Source organism: Mizuhopecten yessoensis, unplaced genomic scaffold (assembly GCF_002113885.1).
Source record: "Mizuhopecten yessoensis strain PY_sf001 unplaced genomic scaffold, ASM211388v2 scaffold715925, whole genome shotgun sequence".
NCBI lineage: Eukaryota > Metazoa > Mollusca > Bivalvia > Pectinida > Pectinidae > Mizuhopecten > Mizuhopecten yessoensis.
Genome location: NW_018479860.1, coordinates 1 through 23,332, shown reverse-complemented (window position 1 = coordinate 23,332; position 23,332 = coordinate 1). Strand labels below are relative to the sequence as shown.

General features: G+C 37.7%; 1 protein-coding gene across 2 annotated transcripts in view; it reads right to left on the bottom strand.

Annotated features, from left to right (window-relative positions):
• The window catches only part of LOC110441391 (acylglycerol kinase, mitochondrial-like), a 40,734-nt gene extending 25,759 nt beyond the window's left edge, over window positions 1-14,975 (bottom strand). For both annotated transcript variants that reach the window (XM_021484512.1, XM_021484513.1), the window contains exons 1-8: window positions 14,807-14,975; window positions 13,155-13,194; window positions 12,538-12,617; window positions 11,063-11,138; window positions 10,633-10,731; window positions 4,813-4,845; window positions 3,970-4,064; window positions 2,043-2,112 (exon numbers count right to left, since the gene is read on the bottom strand). In XM_021484512.1, the coding sequence (XP_021340187.1) occupies window positions 2,043-2,112; window positions 3,970-4,064; window positions 4,813-4,845; window positions 10,633-10,731; window positions 11,063-11,138; window positions 12,538-12,617; window positions 13,155-13,194; window positions 14,807-14,916 (603 nt within the window). In that variant the 5' untranslated portion in view covers window positions 14,917-14,975. The remainder of the gene's footprint in view (window positions 1-2,042; window positions 2,113-3,969; window positions 4,065-4,812; window positions 4,846-10,632; window positions 10,732-11,062; window positions 11,139-12,537; window positions 12,618-13,154; window positions 13,195-14,806) is intronic.
• Window positions 14,976-23,332: the final 8,357 nt, after the last annotated feature.

Sequence of the window (23,332 nt, the reverse complement as noted above, 5' to 3'; positions counted from 1 at the left end):
CCCCCCCCTTCTGCCCACTTGGGAGTGGGGGCGTACCCTCAGTTTATTCAAAATTTTATCTTTTTACCCTAAGTGAAATTATATAGATATATAGTTGAATACTTTACTTTTGTTTAGATATTTCTTCGTTAATTGTAGTTTGTATACAGCATCACTATTACCACTATGTAATCTCTTGTAAGGGTTAGGATTTAACAAGGCTCACACAAAAGAAATTTCTGTGATCTCCACTATTTATTAAGAACAGATTTTGTTCAAATTCAAACTGAGCCTTCGACTTTGTATAATATATATGATGAAAAAGTTTTGTTTGAATCTGTTGATTGTTTAAGTTATTGTGAGAAAAATATAGCCTATCAAAGCACAATATGTTATATCAATAACGAGTAGATTTTGCTCAAGTTTGAACTTTACCTTAGTCTTTATATGCTCTTCTTGTATATACTTACCAGATTTCAGTAAATAATACTTAACAGGGCTATAGACACAAACAGTAGTCCTGTATTCAAAGACTAGTGTAGATTTCAGCAAGGAATAGAGAAATACCAAACTAACTTGTTCGTTGCACTTGAAAGAATATAATTATGTTATCACAAGATCATTTGATATATAGATTATAAAAAACACTCTATTCCGAAACCTGCTAGAAATACAGATTTATAGCTGGAAAATTGTCACAATTTCGCACTAGAAATCAAGTTATGTCTTCTACAGTCAATTACTTTTGATGTTTCATGCAGGGGGTGATTTCTTACGGAAATTGTGGACTACATTACAGTTCCCTTGACACTTGACTAACAACTAATATTTCAGACTAGTCCTGTGGATCACAAATCAAAAATAGTTTGTTTCTAATCAAACTTGAAGCAAATTATCTGGCAAAAAAACCAAGGAATGGATAGACAGACAGACAGACAGACTGACACGCCTCATACCATTACACACGGACAGCAAACACGCACCATGCCATAATACATGGACAAACAAACACGCACCATGCCATAAAAAATGGACAAACAAACATGCACCATGCCATAATACACAGACAAACAAACACGCACCATGCCATAATACATGGACAGACACATAACCAATGCCATAATACATGGACACACAACCACACCCCATGCTATAACACACGGACAGACAAATACGCCCCATACCATAATACACGGACGGACAGACACGCCCCATGCCAAAATACACGGATTAGACATAACCAATGTTGTAATACACGGACAGACAGACGCAACTAATGCCATAATACATGGACAGATAGACACGACCAATGCCATAATACACGGACGGACAGACACGACCCATGCCATAATACATGGACAGATAGACATAACCAATGCTGTAATACACGAACAGATAGACACGACCCTTGCCATAATACACGGACGGACAGACACGACCCATGCCATAATACATGGACAGACAGACATAACCAATGCTGTAATACATGGACAGATAGACACGACCCATGCCATAATACATGGACAAATAGACACGACCCATGCCATAATACATGGACGGACGGACGGACATAACCAATGCTGTAATACATGGACAGATAGACACGACCCATGCCATAATACACGGACAGATAGACACGACCCATGCCATAATACATGGACAGATAGACACGACCCAAATGCCATAATACACGGACAGATAGACATGTACACGACCCATGCCATAATACACGGACAGATAGACACGACCGATGCCATAATACACGGAAAGATAGTCACGACCCATGCCATAATACATGGACAGATAGACACGACCCATGCCATAATACATGGACAGATAGACACGACTCATGCCATAATACACGGACAGATAGACACGACCCATGCCATAATACACGGACAGATAGACAGGACCCATGCCATAATACATGGACACACAGACTCAACCCATGCCATAATACAGCCTGTCAAATTTTAGAAGTTCAAATCAGTGTCCATTGGTCACCTCAACTATACGCTGACATACATTTGTGCATGAATGACCTTATAATAACCTTTGCTGACCTTGAGGCTGATGACGTCCACACTTCTGCCGAGCCCCCGCACCACAGACATAGCACACTGGCACATCAATCTGTGGAAAGGTAAATGATCAACATCACTCTCACCAGTGTAATCACTCTGATGAGTGTTCAGAGTAACGTCCGATTCAAACAATGGTGAAATATATATTGACACTGTGTCTTTAAGATGGTGTCATCCTATTGTCTAATTCATTTTACATTTGTATATATTTGTGAAGATTTACACTGGTATGCAGTTCACAAGCACAAATGAAATGACAAAGGAAATGTAGGTATTAAATTAAATGTTCTATCGTAATTAGTGGTGTTACTCCACTAGCCAGGTAACACCTGCAGCTGGTTTTTATGTCAAAATTAGTGAATATTTTCATTACTTACTATGAAAAAGTATATGGGCTATAGTAGAACTTAAACACAATCTGCCCACGAGCTGTTACTTTAATGGGAAATTATAAAACACTCCTGCTAATGGAAAATGAAATAAGACTTTTCACTTTCCGTAAACTGAAAGTACAGCTGGCAATAGCAGGTAGCATTTTTAGAATGATTGTTTACACAAAACCAGTGGAATCGACCTTTATAAGAGAAAATAAGCTTAATAAGATCATTTGTTTGTATGAGAAGAAATGACCATTTATCCTTGTCATCCATGCCAACATGTGCTCTACTTATATCAATATCTGCTGCTGGTTAAGTTTGAACAGCATTCAAAAATCAGATTCATTTGCATAAAATAACTAGAAAATGTCTGTAAGACATAAATGCCCCCGCTGCCATGTGAAATTTGTTTCAGTGTTCTATAAAAACTTACAACCACTTTTATCTTGATACCCTGAAACAAGCACACACACAAGGTACTACACTTAAAGTTGATAAGTTGATTTTAATATTCATATGTTTTTTCTGTATGTTATTACCATCCTAGAAACACAAGGATTTCAGAGGTATACTCATATTTGACCTTTATATAAAGTTTGACCAAAATCTGTGAAAGAATGAAATTGCTAAGTGTTTAAATTGAATCAGTTGATGATTTTCTATATATAGCAACAGTGACCTTGGCCTTGACCTTGGAACCATGAAACACAACAATGTCCAAAATATACTCATACTTGACCTTTGAATAAAGTTTGACCAAAATCTGTCAAAGAATGAAGTTACTAAGTGTTTACATTGAATCGGGACGGGACGGACATGGGCAATGTTAAATAGCCCCCCATTTTATGGAAGGTTGTACCTTTGTATAAAGTTTGATCAAAATCTGTCAAAGAATGAAGTTGCTAAGTGTTTTACATTGAATCGGGACGGGACGCAACGGGTCGCAACAGGTGTTTACATTGAATCGGGACGGGACGCGACGGGACGCAACAGGTGTTTACATTGAAATGGGACGGGATGGGACGGGACGCAACAGGTGTTTACATTGAATCGGGACGGGATGGGACGCAACAGGTGTTTACATTGAATTGGGACCGGACGGGACAGACATGAGCAAGACTATATGCCCCCCCCCCCCCCCCATTTTATGGCGGGGGCATAAAAACAAATTAAGTGAGGGCTCACATAGATATATCTCCACTTTTCCCAAAGTCTTAATTGTTAATTGTGACCTTTGACCGATTAAATTTGACCAATGACCATCAAAATAAAATCAAGTGTAAAACTTGATGCTACCATATGGCAATTGGATTAAAATCATCTGTTACATGTACATTACATTTGTTACGCCTGAACTTGTAGCATAAAGTTAGTGAAGCCAAAAGATGATTTTATTCAGATTGACCATAAATGGTCTAAGTTAAATTAAATTTGTTAAGGGGTTCACAAGATATCACCTACACAAGCTTTTACTTCAAATATGGTACCAGTGTGACCTTTGACAGTTTTATGTATATTAATATACTTACAGAACTTGATCGTTGTCACTGCCAAAAAGCAGCTTTGCAAACCGGTTTTTGTGACCAAGGGGGATAACTCCTACTGGTATATTTTGTCGGAATGTCTGGGAAAAAAGTTAACAAAATTGTATCATGTACTGCAGCAAACACTTAAAACCCTGATCATGTCCTGTATTTTACATGGTCCCTTTAGCTTTATACAGTTCTGAAGGTAACAAAGTAGTTATATGCTGAAAATTTAGTTTCACAAAAGTCAGCAGTATATTATAACGGAAACCATATATGATTATTGCAATAATATACAATCCTTGCATTTCAAAACCAGGATGCCTGACATATTTCCATTTATACATTGCAATTTCTAAGTGTTAAGAGGGGAAAGGACATAAAACTGATCATTGTTAAATTTCTAGTGGTGTATTACAGTTTCACAATACCCAGCAGTACATTATAGTATAACAGAAACCAGATTATTGCAATCATATCATTTCTATAACATGTATACGTACATCATATAGTAACACTATTGACTTATATAATCTCATTCCGTGGTATTAACACTTAACTCTTGTTAAAATGCTACAGAAGCCGAAAATCAATTAGATGTATACCAAATTTTCATTTTTGCATTTCAATCTTTTATATCAGAGCTTTACTTGTTTGGCAATTTGAATCAAGTGTTGTGTTGGGATAGGATTTAAAACTGTTCATTGGTAAATTTGCCCGAAATTGTTTTCTATAGAATAATCCTAATAAATATATATTTCAATACACACTGTGAAATGCTGCATGATAAAGGTTCTCGATAATGTTGTCTAATTTAAGTGCTATAATAACTAAGCAAGACCTTACCTTATCTTCTTTCCTCATGATTCCAGTAATGGTCTAAAAACAAAAAAGGCAGATTTTATAATTACATAAATCAATCAGAGCAGTAAAATAACCTCCCACTCCCAAACACACACAGCAGATTAATTAACTTCGTAAATCAAACAGCGCAGTAAAACATATGTTAGCTTTACACATAATGCTACTGTCTGTTCCATATGTCCTGTTTAGCTGTACAATGCTACTATCTGGTCCATATGTCCTGTTTAGCTGTACAATGCTACTGTCTGTTGCATATGTCCTGTTTAGCTGTACACACAATGCTACTGTCTGTTCCATATGTCCTGTTTAGCACTACACACAATGCTACTATCTGTTCCGTATTGTCCTGTTTAGCTGTCCAATGCTACTGTCTGTTCCATGTTGGCCTGTTTAGCTGTACAATGCTTCTGTCTGTTCCATATGTCCTGTTTAGCTGTATAATGCTACTGTCGGTTCCATATGTCCTGTTTAGCAGTACACACAATGCTACTATCTGTTCCATATTGTCCTGTTTAGCTGTACACACAATGCTACTGTCTGTTCCATATGTCCTGTTTAGCTGTACACACAATGCTACTGTCTGTTCCATATGTCCTGTTTAGCTGTACACACAATGCTACTGTCTGTTCCATATGTCCTGTTTAGCTGTACACACAATGCTACTGTCTGTTCCATATGTCCTGTTTAGCTGTACACACAATGCTACTGTCTGTTCCATATGTCCTGTTTAGCTGTACACACAATGCTACTGTCTGTTCCATATGTCCTGTTTAGCTGTACACACAATGCTACTGTCTGTTCCATATGTCCTGTTTAGCTGTACACACAATGCTACTGTCTGTTCCATATGTCCTGTTTAGCTGTACACACAATGCTACTGTCTGTTCCATATGTCCTGTTTAGCTGTACACACAATGCTACTGTCTGTTCCATATGTCCTGTTTAGCTGTACACACAATGCTACTGTCTGTTCCATATGTCCTGTTTAGCTGTACACACAATGCTACTGTCTGTTCCATATGTCCTGTTTAGCTGTACACACAATGCTACTGTCTGTTCCATATGTCCTGTTTAGCTGTACACACAATGCTACTGTCTGTTCCATATGTCCTGTTTAGCTGTACACACAATGCTACTGTCTGTTCCATATGTCCTGTTTAGCTGTACACACAATGCTACTGTCTGTTCCATATGTCCTGTTTAGCTGTACACACAATGCTACTGTCTGTTCCATATGTCCTGTTTAGCTGTACACACAATGCTACTGTCTGTTCCATATGTCCTGTTTAGCTGTACACACAATGCTACTGTCTGTTCCATATGTCCTGTTTAGCTGTACACACAATGCTACTGTCTGTTCCATATGTCCTGTTTAGCTGTACACACAATGCTACTGTCTGTTCCATATGTCCTGTTTAGCTGTACACACAATGCTACTGTCTGTTCCATATGTCCTGTTTAGCTGTACACACAATGCTACTGTCTGTTCCATATGTCCTGTTTAGCTGTACACACAATGCTACTGTCTGTTCCATATGTCCTGTTTAGCTGTACACACAATGCTACTGTCTGTTCCATATGTCCTGTTTAGCTGTACACACAATGCTACTGTCTGTTCCATATGTCCTGTTTAGCTGTACACACAATGCTACTGTCTGTTCCATATGTCCTGTTTAGCTGTACACACAATGCTACTGTCTGTTCCATATGTCCTGTTTAGCTGTACACACAATGCTACTGTCTGTTCCATATGTCCTGTTTAGCTGTACACACAATGCTACTGTCTGTTCCATATGTCCTGTTTAGCTGTACACACAATGCTACTGTCTGTTCCATATGTCCTGTTTAGCTGTACACACAATGCTACTGTCTGTTCCATATGTCCTGTTTAGCTGTACACACAATGCTACTGTCTGTTCCATATGTCCTGTTTAGCTGTACACACAATGCTACTGTCTGTTCCATATGTCCTGTTTAGCTGTACACACAATGCTACTGTCTGTTCCATATGTCCTGTTTAGCTGTACACACAATGCTACTGTCTGTTCCATATGTCCTGTTTAGCTGTACACACAATGCTACTGTCTGTTCCATATGTCCTGTTTAGCTGTACACACAATGCTACTGTCTGTTCCATATGTCCTGTTTAGCTGTACACACAATGCTACTGTCTGTTCCATATGTCCTGTTTAGCTGTACACACAATGCTACTGTCTGTTCCATATGTCCTGTTTAGCTGTACACACAATGCTACTGTCTGTTCCATATGTCCTGTTTAGCTGTACACACAATGCTACTGTCTGTTCCATATGTCCTGTTTAGCTGTACACACAATGCTACTGTCTGTTCCATATGTCCTGTTTAGCTGTACACACAATGCTACTGTCTGTTCCATATGTCCTGTTTAGCTGTACACACAATGCTACTGTCTGTTCCATATGTCCTGTTTAGCTGTACACACAATGCTACTGTCTGTTCCATATGTCCTGTTTAGCTGTACACACAATGCTACTGTCTGTTCCATATGTCCTGTTTAGCTGTACACACAATGCTACTGTCTGTTCCATATGTCCTGTTTAGCTGTACACACAATGCTACTGTCTGTTCCATATGTCCTGTTTAGCTGTACACACAATGCTACTGTCTGTTCCATATGTCCTGTTTAGCTGTACACACAATGCTACTGTCTGTTCCATATGTCCTGTTTAGCTGTACACACAATGCTACTGTCTGTTCCATATGTCCTGTTTAGCTGTACACACAATGCTACTGTCTGTTCCATATGTCCTGTTTAGCTGTACACACAATGCTACTGTCTGTTCCATATGTCCTGTTTAGCTGTACACACAATGCTACTGTCTGTTCCATATGTCCTGTTTAGCTGTACACACAATGCTACTGTCTGTTCCATATGTCCTGTTTAGCTGTACACACAATGCTACTGTCTGTTCCATATGTCCTGTTTAGCTGTACACACAATGCTACTGTCTGTTCCATATGTCCTGTTTAGCTGTACACACAATGCTACTGTCTGTTCCATATGTCCTGTTTAGCTGTACACACAATGCTACTGTCTGTTCCATATGTCCTGTTTAGCTGTACACACAATGCTACTGTCTGTTCCATATGTCCTGTTTAGCTGTACACACAATGCTACTGTCTGTTCCATATGTCCTGTTTAGCTGTACACACAATGCTACTGTCTGTTCCATATGTCCTGTTTAGCTGTACACACAATGCTACTGTCTGTTCCATATGTCCTGTTTAGCTGTACACACAATGCTACTGTCTGTTCCATATGTCCTGTTTAGCTGTACACACAATGCTACTGTCTGTTCCATATGTCCTGTTTAGCTGTACACACAATGCTTCTGTCTGTTCCATATGTCCTGTTTAGCTGTACAATGCTACTGTCTGGTCCATATGTCCTGTTTAGCTGTATAATGCTACTGTCTGTTCCATATTGTCCTGTTTAGCTATACACACAATGCTACTGTCTGTTCCATATGTCCTGTTTAGCTGTACACACAATGCTACTGTCTGTTCCATATGTCCTGTTTAGCTGTACACACAATGCTACTGTCTGTTTCATATGTCCTGTTTAGCTGTACAATGCTACTGTCTGTTCCATATGTCCTGTTTAGTTGTACACATAATGCTACCGTCTGTTCCATATGTCCTGTTTAGCTGTGTGCCAAAATGCATGTCGTTCAGAAGGGATTAGTGATTTATCAATATTAGTTAATTTGGCAGTAAATTCATCTGTATAAGGCAGCTAGCTAGATGGTAAATTTGTTACCTGTATCACAGCTATGTATTGACACAGGGCGTATTTTTATAGGATTTGAAAACAAGAGGCCCAGAGGGCCTGTATCGCTCACCTGAATATGTTTTAAATAATTGGCATGAAGTAAAGATATAGCACTCCATGGTAGGTGCTGTAAGTACATATGAAATTTCAGAAAGATCCATCCAGTACTCCAGATATAGCGAGAACAAACTTCAAACAGAGCCCCACCCCTATTGGGCCCCTAGGGGGGTCATACCCACGAATTATACAAAATTGAGACCCCTTGGTCCAAGGATGCTCCAGACTAAATATGGAAAAAATCCCTTAATCTTGATGGTCGTAAAAGGATTTAAAAGGTTTTACCTCTATTTCTCCTATTGGCCCCCGCCCTTCTGCCCCCTGGGAGACCACACCCATTGCATATACAAAATTGAGTCCCCTTGGCCCAAGGATGCTCCAGACTAAATTAGGATAAAATCCCTCAATCGATATGGTACAAGAAGGATTATAAAGGTTTTACTTCTTTTTCCCCTATTGGGCCCCGCCCCTCAGGTCCCAGGGGGGCCACACCCACCGTTTATACAAAATTGGTTCCCCTTTACCCAAGGATGCTCCACCCAAAATATGGACAAAATTCTTTCATTCCTACAGAAGAAGGATATTAAAGAATTTGCTATATTTCCCCTATTGGGCCCCGCCCCTCAGCCCCAAAGGGGGCCAGATCCACCGTTTATACAAAATTGGTTCCCCTTCACCCAAGGATGCTCCACACCAAATATGGAACAAATCCTTTCATTCCGACAGAAGGAGAAGGATTTTAAAGAATAATTTGCTATGTTTCTCCTATTGGGCCCCACCTCTCAGGCCCCTGGCCGGCTAGACCCATGGTTTATACGAAATTGGTTCCCCTTCACCCAAAAATGCTTCAGACCAAATATGGAACAAAACCTTGCATTCCTACAGAAGAAGAAGGATTTTAAAGAATTTGCTATATTTCCCCTATTGGGCCCTGCCCCCCAGCCCCCAGGGGGGCCACACCCACCATTTATACAAATTGAGTCCCCTTGGCCCAAGGATGCTCCAGACTAAATCAGGATAAAATCCTTTAATCCCTATGGTAGAAGAAGGATTTTCAAGGTTTTACCTCTATTTCCCCTATTGGGCCCGCCCCTCTGCCCCCCGGGGGGCCACACCCACCGGTTTTACAAAATTGAGTCGCCTTGGCCTAAGGATACTCTAGACCAAATTTAGTCAAAATCTACTTGGCCGGTCAGGACTAGTAGCATTTCTGAGCTACAAAGACTTTTGGTGTAACAACCCTCAAAAACCCATTGTCACCCTCGGCTTCGCCTCGGGTGACAACGATTTTCTCGGGTTGAAAATATTCACTGTCACCTGCTAATGAATGTCATATGTATATACTATTGGTGACCGCTGACGTAAACCCTGATATTATTCATTTGATAGGCATAAAGGGATAAATACAGTCATGATATTAAATTGACTCTTGTGTCTGGCCCAACCCCTTGGAACTTCATTCCTGATCTTGAGCCATAATTTTGAAATGGTTGAAATTCCCACCGCATAACCAATATATATGTTTGACAGGCATTAAGAGATAAATACAGTCATATATGTGAATCAACTCAGAGGTCTGGCCCCATCCCTAGGGACTTAATTCTTGTGTTCTAACTTTTGACGAATGAGATCCACACTCCATAACCATATATAGCATTTCTGGGGATCGAGAGACAAACACAATCATAATATAAGTATTGACTCTTGGATCTGGCCTCACAACTAGGGACATGATTTCAGAGCCATAACTTGGAAATCGTTATATCCCCTATTGCTTTTAGCAATTTTCACATATGCATGCTGATGATTTTACAAAACACAGTCCAAAGCATCTTTATACAAACTTTCAGATAAAAAACAAGATTGAAAAAAACCTATAGATAAGTTGGGCACATATTGTCAAACATTAGCTAGTTTCTTCCATTTGGATTTACCTCAAGCAGTGTACCATCACCACCAGCGACCACTATACCATCAGTATCAGACCTTTCCAAGATTGACAGGAACTTTTTCACCTGCCCTTCATACTCAACCTGTCATCAAAAATAAAATACTGAGTTTTTATAAAGCTCAAGGATACACTCTATATTACATAATAATGTAACAACATACAATTTTGGAAGAAAGAGATAAGGAGCCTCACAATAAATGAATTGAAGGAAACTTACTACCAGGTTAAAAATATAATGTGTATATATGTATTTACAGGATGCAGAGGGTATGGTGACATATTGACTACTGAAAATTAAAACAATTGAATGTTATGTACAATATTGGTTTCTTTTTAAAACTGGGATCTTTCAGGATGATTTTGACAGTACAGTTAATCATTTTGTGAAAGTTAAAAGGATGAACTTTCTTCACCTTGACAATATTGACTTCCAATCCTGCACAGTGCAGTATAGGGGCTGCATTCTTCTCAAACACTTTCACAGCACCCCTGTCAACATAACAAGGGAAATAACTCTTTCTCCACCATTTTTGACGGTGATAGCAACACCTTTGGTCAGGAAAAGATTTTTCTTTCTTACCCTGGTGGATAACGGTGTGCTAAACAAGATATTCACACAAGTGTGTACCAAACTATAGATTACAAGCCAAGTGAAGTGGAAGTGGAACTGATAAAGCAATTAAATTAATTCTGTATATTAATATTCTAATAGTCATTTTAATAATATGTATATAAGGATAAAAATTGTCATTTCTTTATATAGCACACATGTGTCAATGTTTATATTAATTTGATTTTAAGGAATATCGGTGAAAAAATGGATCATTCGCTACCTTCAGGGTATGAATGAGAAATCTCCACCCTCAGAGGAGATTCTTGAATCTTACTCTCAAATGAAGTAGATTCATGTTAGACAGGGTCAAGAATCTCTTCCCTGAGGAGAAAAATTCCTTGTCCTATCCTGAACATAGGGAAAGATCCTATTAGTTCATGCAATAATTTACAGTTGCACAACCTTATTAAGAAATAATATAAAGAAGTTACACCTCTGTCAACAAACAAAAGTCACCGTAAGTAACTGTAAGTCCCCCTTCATTCACCCTGTAGATGTATCATGATTTTGAGACTCGAGACTTTTTACCTTCAATTCTAACTTTGGGAATTAGCTGAATTCCCAGCATCATACTAACTTAAGGCTAAAATTTGATAGAATCAATACAAACATCAGCTTCAAATTTGGCATCTCACATTCTCACTACCAAGGGTTAGGGTCAAAAGGTATCAAAACGTTGTCAATGAAAAGTATTTGTTTGACAGTTTTAGATTATCCTACAGTCCCTCCCAAAAGGAATATGTCTGTTTGTTTGGTTTGTTTGTGTTTTACACTCTATACACAGCTGTGGTCCTTTAAGGACGTGCCAGGTTTTGTGTGGGAGGAAAGCCAGAGTACCCAAAGAAAAACCTCTAACCTGCCGCCTGACAATTCTAATTGGCTTTATAAGAAATGTGTATTAAAAAAAAATAGAACTTCCCTACAGAACACTTTCACTACATTTTCATGTTCTGAAAATGTGTTAGCCTCACAGATCTCTTATTGGGTGGCATCCATGCATGAAGTCTAGCTTCCTGCCAAAGGCAAAACTGTGCCAATTTGGCAATTTCCAAAACAACTTCTTGTTGTTCATATCTAAAATCATACCTGCTGATTATAAGTCTCTTACTATAATCAGAAAAACAGTAAAAGACAGTAATTGTAGTTAGAAAGCATGAACATTTCAACACTAAAATACAAATACTTTCTCTGGCAACCATTGGAAATTAGGTCAAACTTTATTGTAAATTACAATGTATTGCTATTTCATATGACAGTAGCATTATGTGTACATACCCGCCTGATGCTGCAGGGTTCAGGAATACAGTGATTTTCCTTGGTCTTTCTTGGAGGCCAATCTTTGCATTCCCATATTTCTGTAGATTTAAGTTTGAATATTAATGGCAAGCAAAAAGTGTTTCTTAGTATATTAAAAAATTATGTCTATTTTTGTAATATTAAAAAAGCAGTCCAGCAGCAATATTTTTAATCCACTTTCAATTGCTGTATACTTCACACATTGTGAATGATAAAATATGAATTGTCATTAAAGCCCCATCATCAACTCCTCTATACTCCAGGGGTGCAGAGAGCATCAGTGAGCATAACCTCTCCAGTATGGAAGATGCCTTTTTTATTGTTATGAAGTTCACATAGGTCAGAATTTCTATATTCTTAAAATAGATCAAATTACAAGGTACCAATAAGTCATCATATATCATGTCAAATAACATAGGATGTCATTGTGGCTACTAATTATCATTTTACCTAACCCTATAACCTAAAAATGAAAGTCGATCTTCAACAAAATCTGTCAATTCTTGTAAAGAACACAAAATAGCAATCAGTAATGAATTTCAGTTAAAAAGGATCAGAATTTTGTAACTTAAGTGTTAAATTACATTCTTACTTACCAAGGCCTCTGCACAGAACTCTCTTCGTATCCACTCTTGACTGAAATTGGAAATACCGCTGTAATTTACCAGTTACCAACTGATCACAGGTTTTTTTCTAATTATAATCATTTAAAGTCAGAAAAAAGGAAAGACAAACTCTACCTGTAAATTCACAGGTTTGGATGAAAAAGATTTTGAAACAATTTCATAATATTTAATTAAACAATTGTACCAAAAAATGTATTGTAAAACCCATCTTTATTGTGTGGCAGATTTTAATTGTACATATTATTACGGGTCACTATCTAGCTAGAGGGATTCTCCATTTAGCTAAGTGGTAGAGCTCCCAACTAGGGAAGTCTGGGATTGCAGATTTGATCCCTGTTGGAACCACACTACTCTCTTTCCTGTTACAAATGGTGTCTGTGGCCCTCCCTGTCATGAGAGGAAGATAAACCTTGATTGTTCTGGTGTTCAGGGGTAAACACATTTAAAAAGGGGGAATAATGGGGCAGATTTTAATTAAACATAGGATTAAGGTCACATTCTAGCTTTCTGCTAGAGGAAATTTCTCTGCAGCTTAGTTGTAGAGCGTCTGACCACAGGAACCTGAAATTCTATCAGAATGGTCTATTTAAGCTCAGAGAACTGATTAAGCCCAATATATACCCCCCTTCGGGTTTGATCCCCAGTGGAATTAGCACACTACTCTCTTTTCTGTTACATTATTCGGCCACTGTTACCAAGGTCTGCTTCACCAGTAAGGATATGTAACAGGAGAGGAGAGACGCACGGCCAGATGCTCTACCATTTGAGCTGCCTATTTGCCCACGAGCGTCCCAGTCCAGTTCCTCTACATTCCTCCATCCTTTTCCCCCTTTTTCTAAGTCCTCGCCCCTGAAGACACAACTATTTACAACCCTGGTTCGGGTATCCCCTTCCCAAGCGTATACTAAATGCTTGAAACAAGGGTTAGTCACAGGCATCGCCGTAACAGGAGAGGAAAAATGCAAGGCCAAACCGGGATTTGAACCCGAGACTCGCCTTACTCTAGACACACACTCTACCAATTGAGCCACCAGGTCTCCGACGATTGACCTACAGTTCCACAACAGATAAATAATAGTCATTCATTTCTGCTGTTCAAATTGAGTGAATACCAATTTACTCTTTCATTGACTTGATGGAGATTCATCAAGACTCACTCCACTTGCCCAGAGTGGTGCTTTGTATGCGACAGTTTTCAAGTAGTCTATGACTGCTTTTCGCAACACTGATGATCGAAGCGGGTCTTGATAACCAAGTCATCATTATTTAAAGTTGGTACATACATATCACTGGACGTGTAAAGTTAGGGATTTACAACCGTAGGCGTAAATCGTTGTGATATCACATTATAAACAAACCTATGCGAACCGAGTGAATGACGTGTGAATATTTATTGAAACCTGTTGAACATTTAAATGTATGTAAACACGATATAATTTTTCTTAATCCGAACTTCGAACATTTGATCGTCAGCATCGGGAAATCAGCTATGGGCAGTTAGAGGTTACATGGCGCCTGTCAAAAGTATCTCGCCGTGTAAACATTTAACACTGTTGGAGTACACCCTATGTACGACGATACGCAATTAAATTAATAATGTCACAGTGAATCGTTTCTCTTACTCGTATTTCTCTTTTGCGTATTTTACACCATATGCAGCAGCAGCGACACAGACGACTGACTTTTTCCAGTTATTTCTGACAGTTTTTGCGTATTTTAGCACGAAAGCCATCTGTAACCATGCTGTTCACAATGTCAGATGAAAAATTCAATGTAGATTGCAAGCTTAGTATAAACACATTTGCATTACAAGCACTTCAGCGCACTGCTCGGGCATCACTAAATAAACATTGAAACGAATCCGGTGAAGGACGACTCGGAAATAAGACGGTATCTCTCTGGGAACTGTGATTGCTAGCCTAGCGTTTTTTTTATCAGTAGCTATAAATAAGAAAATGATATCAATGTTTATACAGAAAGATGGGGTCACATTTGAATAATTTGCTATAGACACGGAATTAGAGTCCGTGCTATAGATTACAGCAGGCTGTAAAATGTTTGCTATAGACAGGGGTGTGTAGTGGTCCACTGCTATAGATTACAGCAGGCTGTAAAATGTTTGCTATAGACAGGGATGTGTAGTGGTCCACTACACATCCCTGCTATAGATTATGGAGCGGCATTTCAATAAAAAAATGCTAATATCTCGTTTACTAAAGCAAAAAATGTATGTCTCTGATAATTAAGTTTATCATTTTCTCTTTATAAATATATGTATATATGAATACATAAAGTAAAAAGTGTGTCCTTTTTTAAGTGGAAAATATACCACATGAAACCCCTTCAGAGCATTCCAAATTTTTAACAAAACGAATATTTTGACATCTTCAATGTCAAATAAAAGCGTATTTATGTACAAATTGAAATGAAATGTATAGAATTTTAAAAAATTGGTGTGAAAATAAAATATTATATAAAAATTCGTTGTGTACATTATTTTTGAGTTGAAAATGGCGCGTAATTTAAGTTTTCTGTAAATGTTTTGAGTCTCATCGCTGTACAGGTAAACAGGCCTTGACACACGTTCATCGATACATCTTCAACATGGACTGATATAAACATATTTATATAATATTGATACGAACAGCTATCTCCATTTCGTGGTTACATCTTGACAGCAAAAAATATATAATTTCAAAATAATTAGTTTAAATTAAATAATTACTTAAAAAAATTATGACGTGTCCACACTTCGGTAAATTATCAAAACGTATCTGTTACCGTTTTATAGTATGCATGTATTTATCCGTGGTAAATCCTGTATACAGTTAAGGGAGCAAACTTAACTTGGTAGCCTAGTGCACTGGAGTTAACAAGAAAAGTGAACTCCAGTTCACTAGCTTGTGCACTGGAGCTAACACTGAAGTGAACTGGAGTTCACATCCTTGTGCACTGGAGTTAACACTGAAGTGAACTGTATTCACATCAATGTGCACTGTAGCTATAACTACAGTTCACAAGGTAATTTTCTTTATCATATCAAGTCTGGCCCTTTCATCAGTTTATACCTTTTTTTATTTGTAGGGTCAATTCAATTCAATGTATTGACTGTAGGCCTTACGGCCCATGCGTACATATTACATACAATACATAATAATGTGAAACAGCAAGACATAAGTGGGGTACGAGTTAAAGAAATACAGCTCTTATCTTATTTGCTTCAAAAATAAATTTGCCGATACGGCTTAATTCCTTGTTGTTATTGACACACAATAACTGTATTAGTTTAAACATTGAAGGTTTTTGCCGATAGAATTTTTTGATATATTGACTTCTTAAGGTGGCTCCACACTTTCGCAATTAACTTGCAAAATTCGTTGAAACTTTCATATAATGGTTATGCAACTATGTCGAGTTGATTTATGAAAATCTAAACATTCCGATAGTTTAGGGACTTTTTTGGAAAAAATACAAAAAAATTGAATTTTCGTCAATTTTAATATTTTCCGTTTTTTGTGTGTGTGTGGCATTGTTCGGAACAATAACAACAATAATAAAATGAAAAGAAGCATTTCTTATTAACCCTACAAATATTTTATTTATCGCAAAATATGTAACACATGTTACACAAAGTGTTTTTTATTGAATTTGTACGGATAAAAGTGATTATCTACAAGCTAACAGCACCCAGGACACAAAGATCTATACATATAGAATGAGAAATTGAACAAAATATACACAATGGCTTTATAATTAATTTATTTTACATTTTACAATCACTTTGATCCGGGTGAGAGTTATCTTCCTTGAAAAAAATCGGAACTTTTTGCAGTGGGGTGACATTTACACAATGACAGTTGCCTCTGTTTACATATAACAAAAATGGTGGAAAAAAATCAAAAATATGATATCAAAATTATCAATTTATTGTTCTTTAATGGAACCAAATAACCCTCATGTCATGTACACTTTGGACATCATTACACAGTCCGCTAACTCACGGTATATTTATGATTACAGGTCAGACCAGAGACTATTGCATGGTATCCCGTTCTCACGTGCACTCACACATGCATTTCATAGGTATCTTGATATTTTACAAAACATTATTTTCACAGAGTAAGCTAGTAGACTACATTTGTAAACACGATTTAAACGACAGAGCGAAACTCCCTCAACAGCGAAAATCGTAACGACCTCGAGCTTATGAACTCGTGTAAACACGCGATATGCACATGTGAGGTCGGTACGTCCGCATTCCATGTGTTTTCTATATGACCTTCTTGAGGTCGTCTGGTCTCATGTCACTGTCTTCCCGTGAGTCTGTTTATGTCTATGAATTGGAAAGCTTTATTCCTGAAGTACGTTATACATTTTCCGGTNGTTTATAAATGTAACAATTTCGGGTGTAAATCCTGGCGGACCTGCAAATGTGTATGCAGGCCTTGCAAGGCTTTCTCAAGACTCGCCTGAAAGCAGCATCAGATTACTAGGTCCGACCTTATTTAATAAACGAACAACAGTGGTCCGATCGGTTTGACCGTTTAAACGAAAACGGCCCAGCAGGTGTTACTATAATTTGCACTACGATATTGAATGCCCGATACGCAATACGGAAATGACGACACGGTGTACATGCACATTTCGATCAATACAATTGAGTCCTAGCTGTACTTTTTCCGGAAGTACGTCACGAAAATGGACGCTGATGACGATGTGTGGAGCCACCTTAAGTACATATTAATAAAAAATGATATTCGTCTTCTACTTCAGTAGTCGACTTACAAATTGCACAATATCTCCTATTCCGTTCGATATTTCTATAACGACCGGTTTCAATTGCCAAAGAACGTACAGACATACGAAGTTTTGTTAAACATATTCTATATTTCTTAGGCATGTACTTAGATAAATAAAACTGGATGGAAAATTGGTTTACAATATGCTTATATAAAAAACATTTCGAGGAACTCTCTGATAGACCTCTCAAATGTTGTTATGGTTGGTCGAAAATTCTTTGACGTATACAAGGTAAAATGGATTTAGCGTTCGATGGTGATTGGCTAAGCCATATAAATGTACTTCCCCGAAACCAAGAGTACATAGCAACGCTTTTACATAGTGTACCCAATTGAAACAAACACCGGTTGTTTTCTTTAATAAAAAATCATATGCAGTATTCAAAATACAATTTTTCGTGTCGAGCAGTTTAAACCAATATTTAATTATTCTATACCTTCTTGTATATTCTAAAGGGAAACGACCAAGTTCCCAGTATACCATTACAATATTTGTAGACTGTTTAACTTTAAGTAACCTCTTACAAAATTTTAAATGTACCTTTTCAATGTCCAACCCTTTGGTCGAACCCTACACTTCACAAGAGTAGTACAATATGCTACTAACGTAGGTATCAAACAAACACAGCATGGTTTTATAATTAAGACTCATATTTGAACACTTAGAAAATAAAGCAAACATGGCTTTACGTCCTTGATCTGAAAATTGTTTCTGTATGTTATTGAACTTGTTATTGTATCTTAAGTTTACACCGAGGTAAGAAAATTGGTCAACACAATCAAGCTTTTTTCCATGGTAAGTCCATGTTTCATTATTTCGAATTTTCCCGCATTTACGGAATACCAGTTTCGTTTTTTCACTATTAACAGTTAGTTTCCATTGCTCGCAATAAATAGCAAGATTATCCAGTAATTCCTGCAAGCCTTCAACAGTTTCCGAAAGCAAGACTAAATCGTCAGCATATAACATAAGGAATAGGCTTAATTCTTCAAAATCGTATCGTTGGTTACATTTTGAGATAAAAAGACTCAAAGTCGTTAACCTCCATGGAAAAAAGTATCGGCGACAAAATTTCGCCTTGCAATAAACCGATATCATTGGCAAAAAATTCAGATAATAATAATAATATACAGCATTTATATAGCGCCCTATATAATTTGTAAAATTACTCTAAGGCGCTTTACAACATATGGATAATAGTAATGGTTATAATTGTGAAAACAAACAACAAAGGCTTGCAATCACTTTCATACATTTAACAAGCAATGTGCACATAATTGAACAAATAAAAGGGTGGTATTTACATGACGTCTTTGCAAAGATTCTAAAATGCAGACGTGAAGAGGTGAGTTTTTATGTCCCTCTTGAACTTGGCCAGGGTATTCGACTTCCTAATAGCAGATGGTAAGCTATTCCACAACGTAGCCGAAACCCTCCCAAAGCATCTGTTTCCGTAGGTCACAGTACGAGATTTTGGGACACACAACAAAGATTCTGACTCCGACCGCAGTGATCTTGACGGCTGATACAGGGTAACAAGTTCCTGTAGGTACTGAGGAGCTGTTCCATTCAGTGCCTTGTATGTGTATACCAGAATTTTGTACTGCGACCTGTATCGTACAGGTAACCAGTGCAACGAATAAAGCGCAGGTGTGATGTGCTCTCTCTTTCGAGTACGAGTAACTAGCCGTGCTGCAGTGTTCTGAACCCTCTGCAGACGACTAGTTAGTTTGTCAGATATACCACAGAGCAGGGCGTTACCATAATCCAACCGAGAGGTAACAAGTGAATGCACCAAAATCTTGCATGCATCTGCAGTTAGAAACTGCCGAATACAGCCGATGTTCCTGATCTGGTAGTAACAGGATTTGGCAATAGCGTTCACTTGTTTCTCCATGTTCAGAGAACTGTCAAAGTATACCCCTAGGTTTTTAACAGCTGGAACAGTCTCAATAGTTCTGGCACCAACCTTGAGCTGGAGAGCCATTGTTTGCTGACACTTTGGGGAAAAGACGATTAGTTCCGTCTTTTCCTGATTAAGTTTAAGCATGTTGGCGTTCATCCAGATACTGATTTCTGTCAGACAAGCTTCATGACTTTCTGAGACTGTATTCCAAATGTCCTGTGGTTTCATGACCATGTAAATCTGTGTGTCATCAGCATAGCAATGATAGCGAAGGCTATGGCGACGACAAATCTCTCCAATCGGTTTGGAGTACATACAATATTTTCGTGGTCCTAACACCGACCCTTGAGGAACCCCGAAATCTAGTACTTTGTCATGTGAGGTGGCAGATCCGATGGCAACACACTGTCGTCGTTCACTCAGGTATGACTGTATCCAGCATAGTGCGGTATCAGTCACACCATAAGAGTATTCCAGACGTTTATAAAGTATGCCATGGTCGATGACGTCAAATGCAGCTGACAAGTCCAGCATGACATGCACCGCTCTGCACTTGTTATCCAATGCAGAAGCTATATCACTATGTACACGTAGGAGGGACCTTTTAAGCAACCTTTAAATTTTACACAAGATCTTACATGTTTATATATTGATTTAATGATGTGCAGAAGCTTGCCTCTGATTCCTAACTTTGATAGTTTAAACCATAAATTATCCCTGTTTGCTAAGTCAAACGCTTTGCGGAAATCAATAAAGCAGCAGCAAAAATCGCATCTACAGTACTAAGTCCAGTGCGAAATCCAAACTGCAATAACATCATATGATTCGGACCAATTTATTAACCTAGAATTTAAAATAGACGTGAACAATTTTCCAAGACAACTTCATAGACTCTAAAATTATTAGGATCAGTTTTTACACCTTTTTTTATAGACTGGAGTTATGACGGCCACGGACCTCTGTTTGTTTGGTCACACCCCATTGCACTAGTTGTATTTCTATCCGCGCGCGAGTTAGCACGCGCAATAAACGGACTCATAGCACGGGTCAATTCGTCGGTAAAACGACCGACACAGATATCAATAGATTGCTGTGTTACTTCACCTGACAGTATAACAGACGCGTTAATATTTTTGAGATTATTTGCAAGAGTGTTTAAAAAATGACCGCTGTGTTCGTCACTCCAGTGGTAAGTCGACATCTCGGTACACACAGGTGTGTCCGCGTGCGAAGTACTGCGCTCATCCAATGATAATTGAGCAAACATTTGCAAGTGCAAGGCGGCGTGTTCAGACAGCACATTGAAATTACAAACTATAAAATGTTTAATTACATTGAAAAGGCATGGATTTAATATCAAGTAGTCGATAACGCTCAATCCGTTGTGACCACAAAATGTAAAATAATTTGAAAAACCGTCTGCATCCCTGCGTTAAATATGCGTATACCTGTTGTTTTACATAAATCAATTAACCGATTCCCAAATTGGTTAAAAATTTCGTCAGGGTTAGCTCGGATATGATATTCATCGTCAGGGATGTAGTCGAACAGAGAGTCTTCTCTCTAAACTGACATGGATGTTATCATTTTCTATAAAATCAGACTTAGTACCAGTACGACTATTAAAATCGCCAATAAGCATAATTTCACCTTCAGTGGTGTAACGATTCACACTAGCTTTCAGATCATGAAATAAATCACAGTTATATTTATTATAATAAACAGAATTTGCAGGTGGCATATGTACACACTAGCTAAATAGGCATCTTTATTTTCAAGTATTATTTATCTCACAAACAGAAATATATTGTTTTAAACTGGAATCAATTAAAACTACGATACCGCCACCCTGATTAGTATTGGTTAGTTTTCTGGGTATTACACAGGAGTCGAAACCATCAAAATTGATATGTAATCATTAGGAATACAACCATCCGTTAAGACAATTACGTTGTAAGTTTTAATGAAGTTTTGTAAACTAAGATTTTAATTTCCTATCTAAACCGCCATCAATATTCCATGATAGCAGGCTTACATATGAAGATTAGAATCAGAATGTGACTCGTGCTCCACATTTTCCTATTTGTTGTGTTGGCTAATTGCCGTGTGCTTTATTGTACTTACGAAATGTCTGTTATTTTATTTTCATTTGATTCATTCTAATTTTTGACAGGCAATTGTAAGCTGGATGAGTAGAAATAAAAATAAACCTACAAAAATGATTTTCTTTAAAAGAAAAGTGAGAGTGCAGCAGGGTCCGATCCATCGACGACAAAAATATTGACACGTGCTAATGAGTACCTATCAGTTTAACCCACTACACAACCGCATTAGATATTACATTGCCGTATATTCTTTTTGTCTTATTTAAACTTTCTGATTTGCCTTTATGTTGCGAACAACATGTTTTAATTGTATGTTCAATTAACATCACGTAATGTTTTAAGAGACGGCGAACTTTTTGTTCGAATATATGTGAATGTGCAATTCAAACTTAACGAATATCTTGTAAGGGTAGCGAAGCGCGTCTTTCCTGCTAGCCAGGGTTATTANAAACTCAGTACCCACGATTGCTGTTTATCTGAGAAATTAAAGCGTATACAAGGCTGAATAGATAATTTCACATCTTATTATCTGTAACGGTTTCTCTTCGGTGTCGAAATGAATGAACTTTATACAGCTTATATGTATTGAGTCTTGGTATGTCTATAAAGAGTTATATAGTGAATCATATCTTCTTGTGTGTCGTTCAATGTCACTGCCAATTTTTCATCTGCACATATGTGAAAACCTTACATGAAGTATATCACACAGCGTGCCGGTTAATTAATGAAAAATGGCTTGCCGTGTGCTTTATTGTACTTACGAAATGTCTGTTATTTTATTTTCATTTAAATCATTCTAATTTTTGACAGACAATTGTAAGCTGGATGAGTAAATATTTTAAACCTACAAAAATGATTTTCTTTAAAAAAAAAGTGAGAGTGCAGCAGGGTTCGATCCATCGACGACAAAAATATTGACACGTGCTATTGAGTTCCTATCGGTTTAACCCACTACATCACCGCATTAGATGTTACATTAGCGTAGATTCTTTTTGTCTTATTTAAACTTTCTGATTTGCCTTTATGTTGCGAACAACATGTTTTAATTGTATGTTCAATTAACATCACGAAATATTTTAAGAGACGGCAAACTTTTGTTCGAATATATGTGAATGTGCAATTCAAACTTAACGAATATCTTGTAAGGGTAGCGAAACGCTTCTTTCCAGCTAGACAGGGTTGTTACGAACACTGTACTATATTCAAAATCTACAAAAATGATTTTCTTTAAAAAAAAAAAGTGAGAGTGCAGCAGGGTTCGATCCATCGACGACAAAACTATTGACACGTACTAATGAGTACCTATCGTTTTAACCCACTACACCACCGCATTAGAT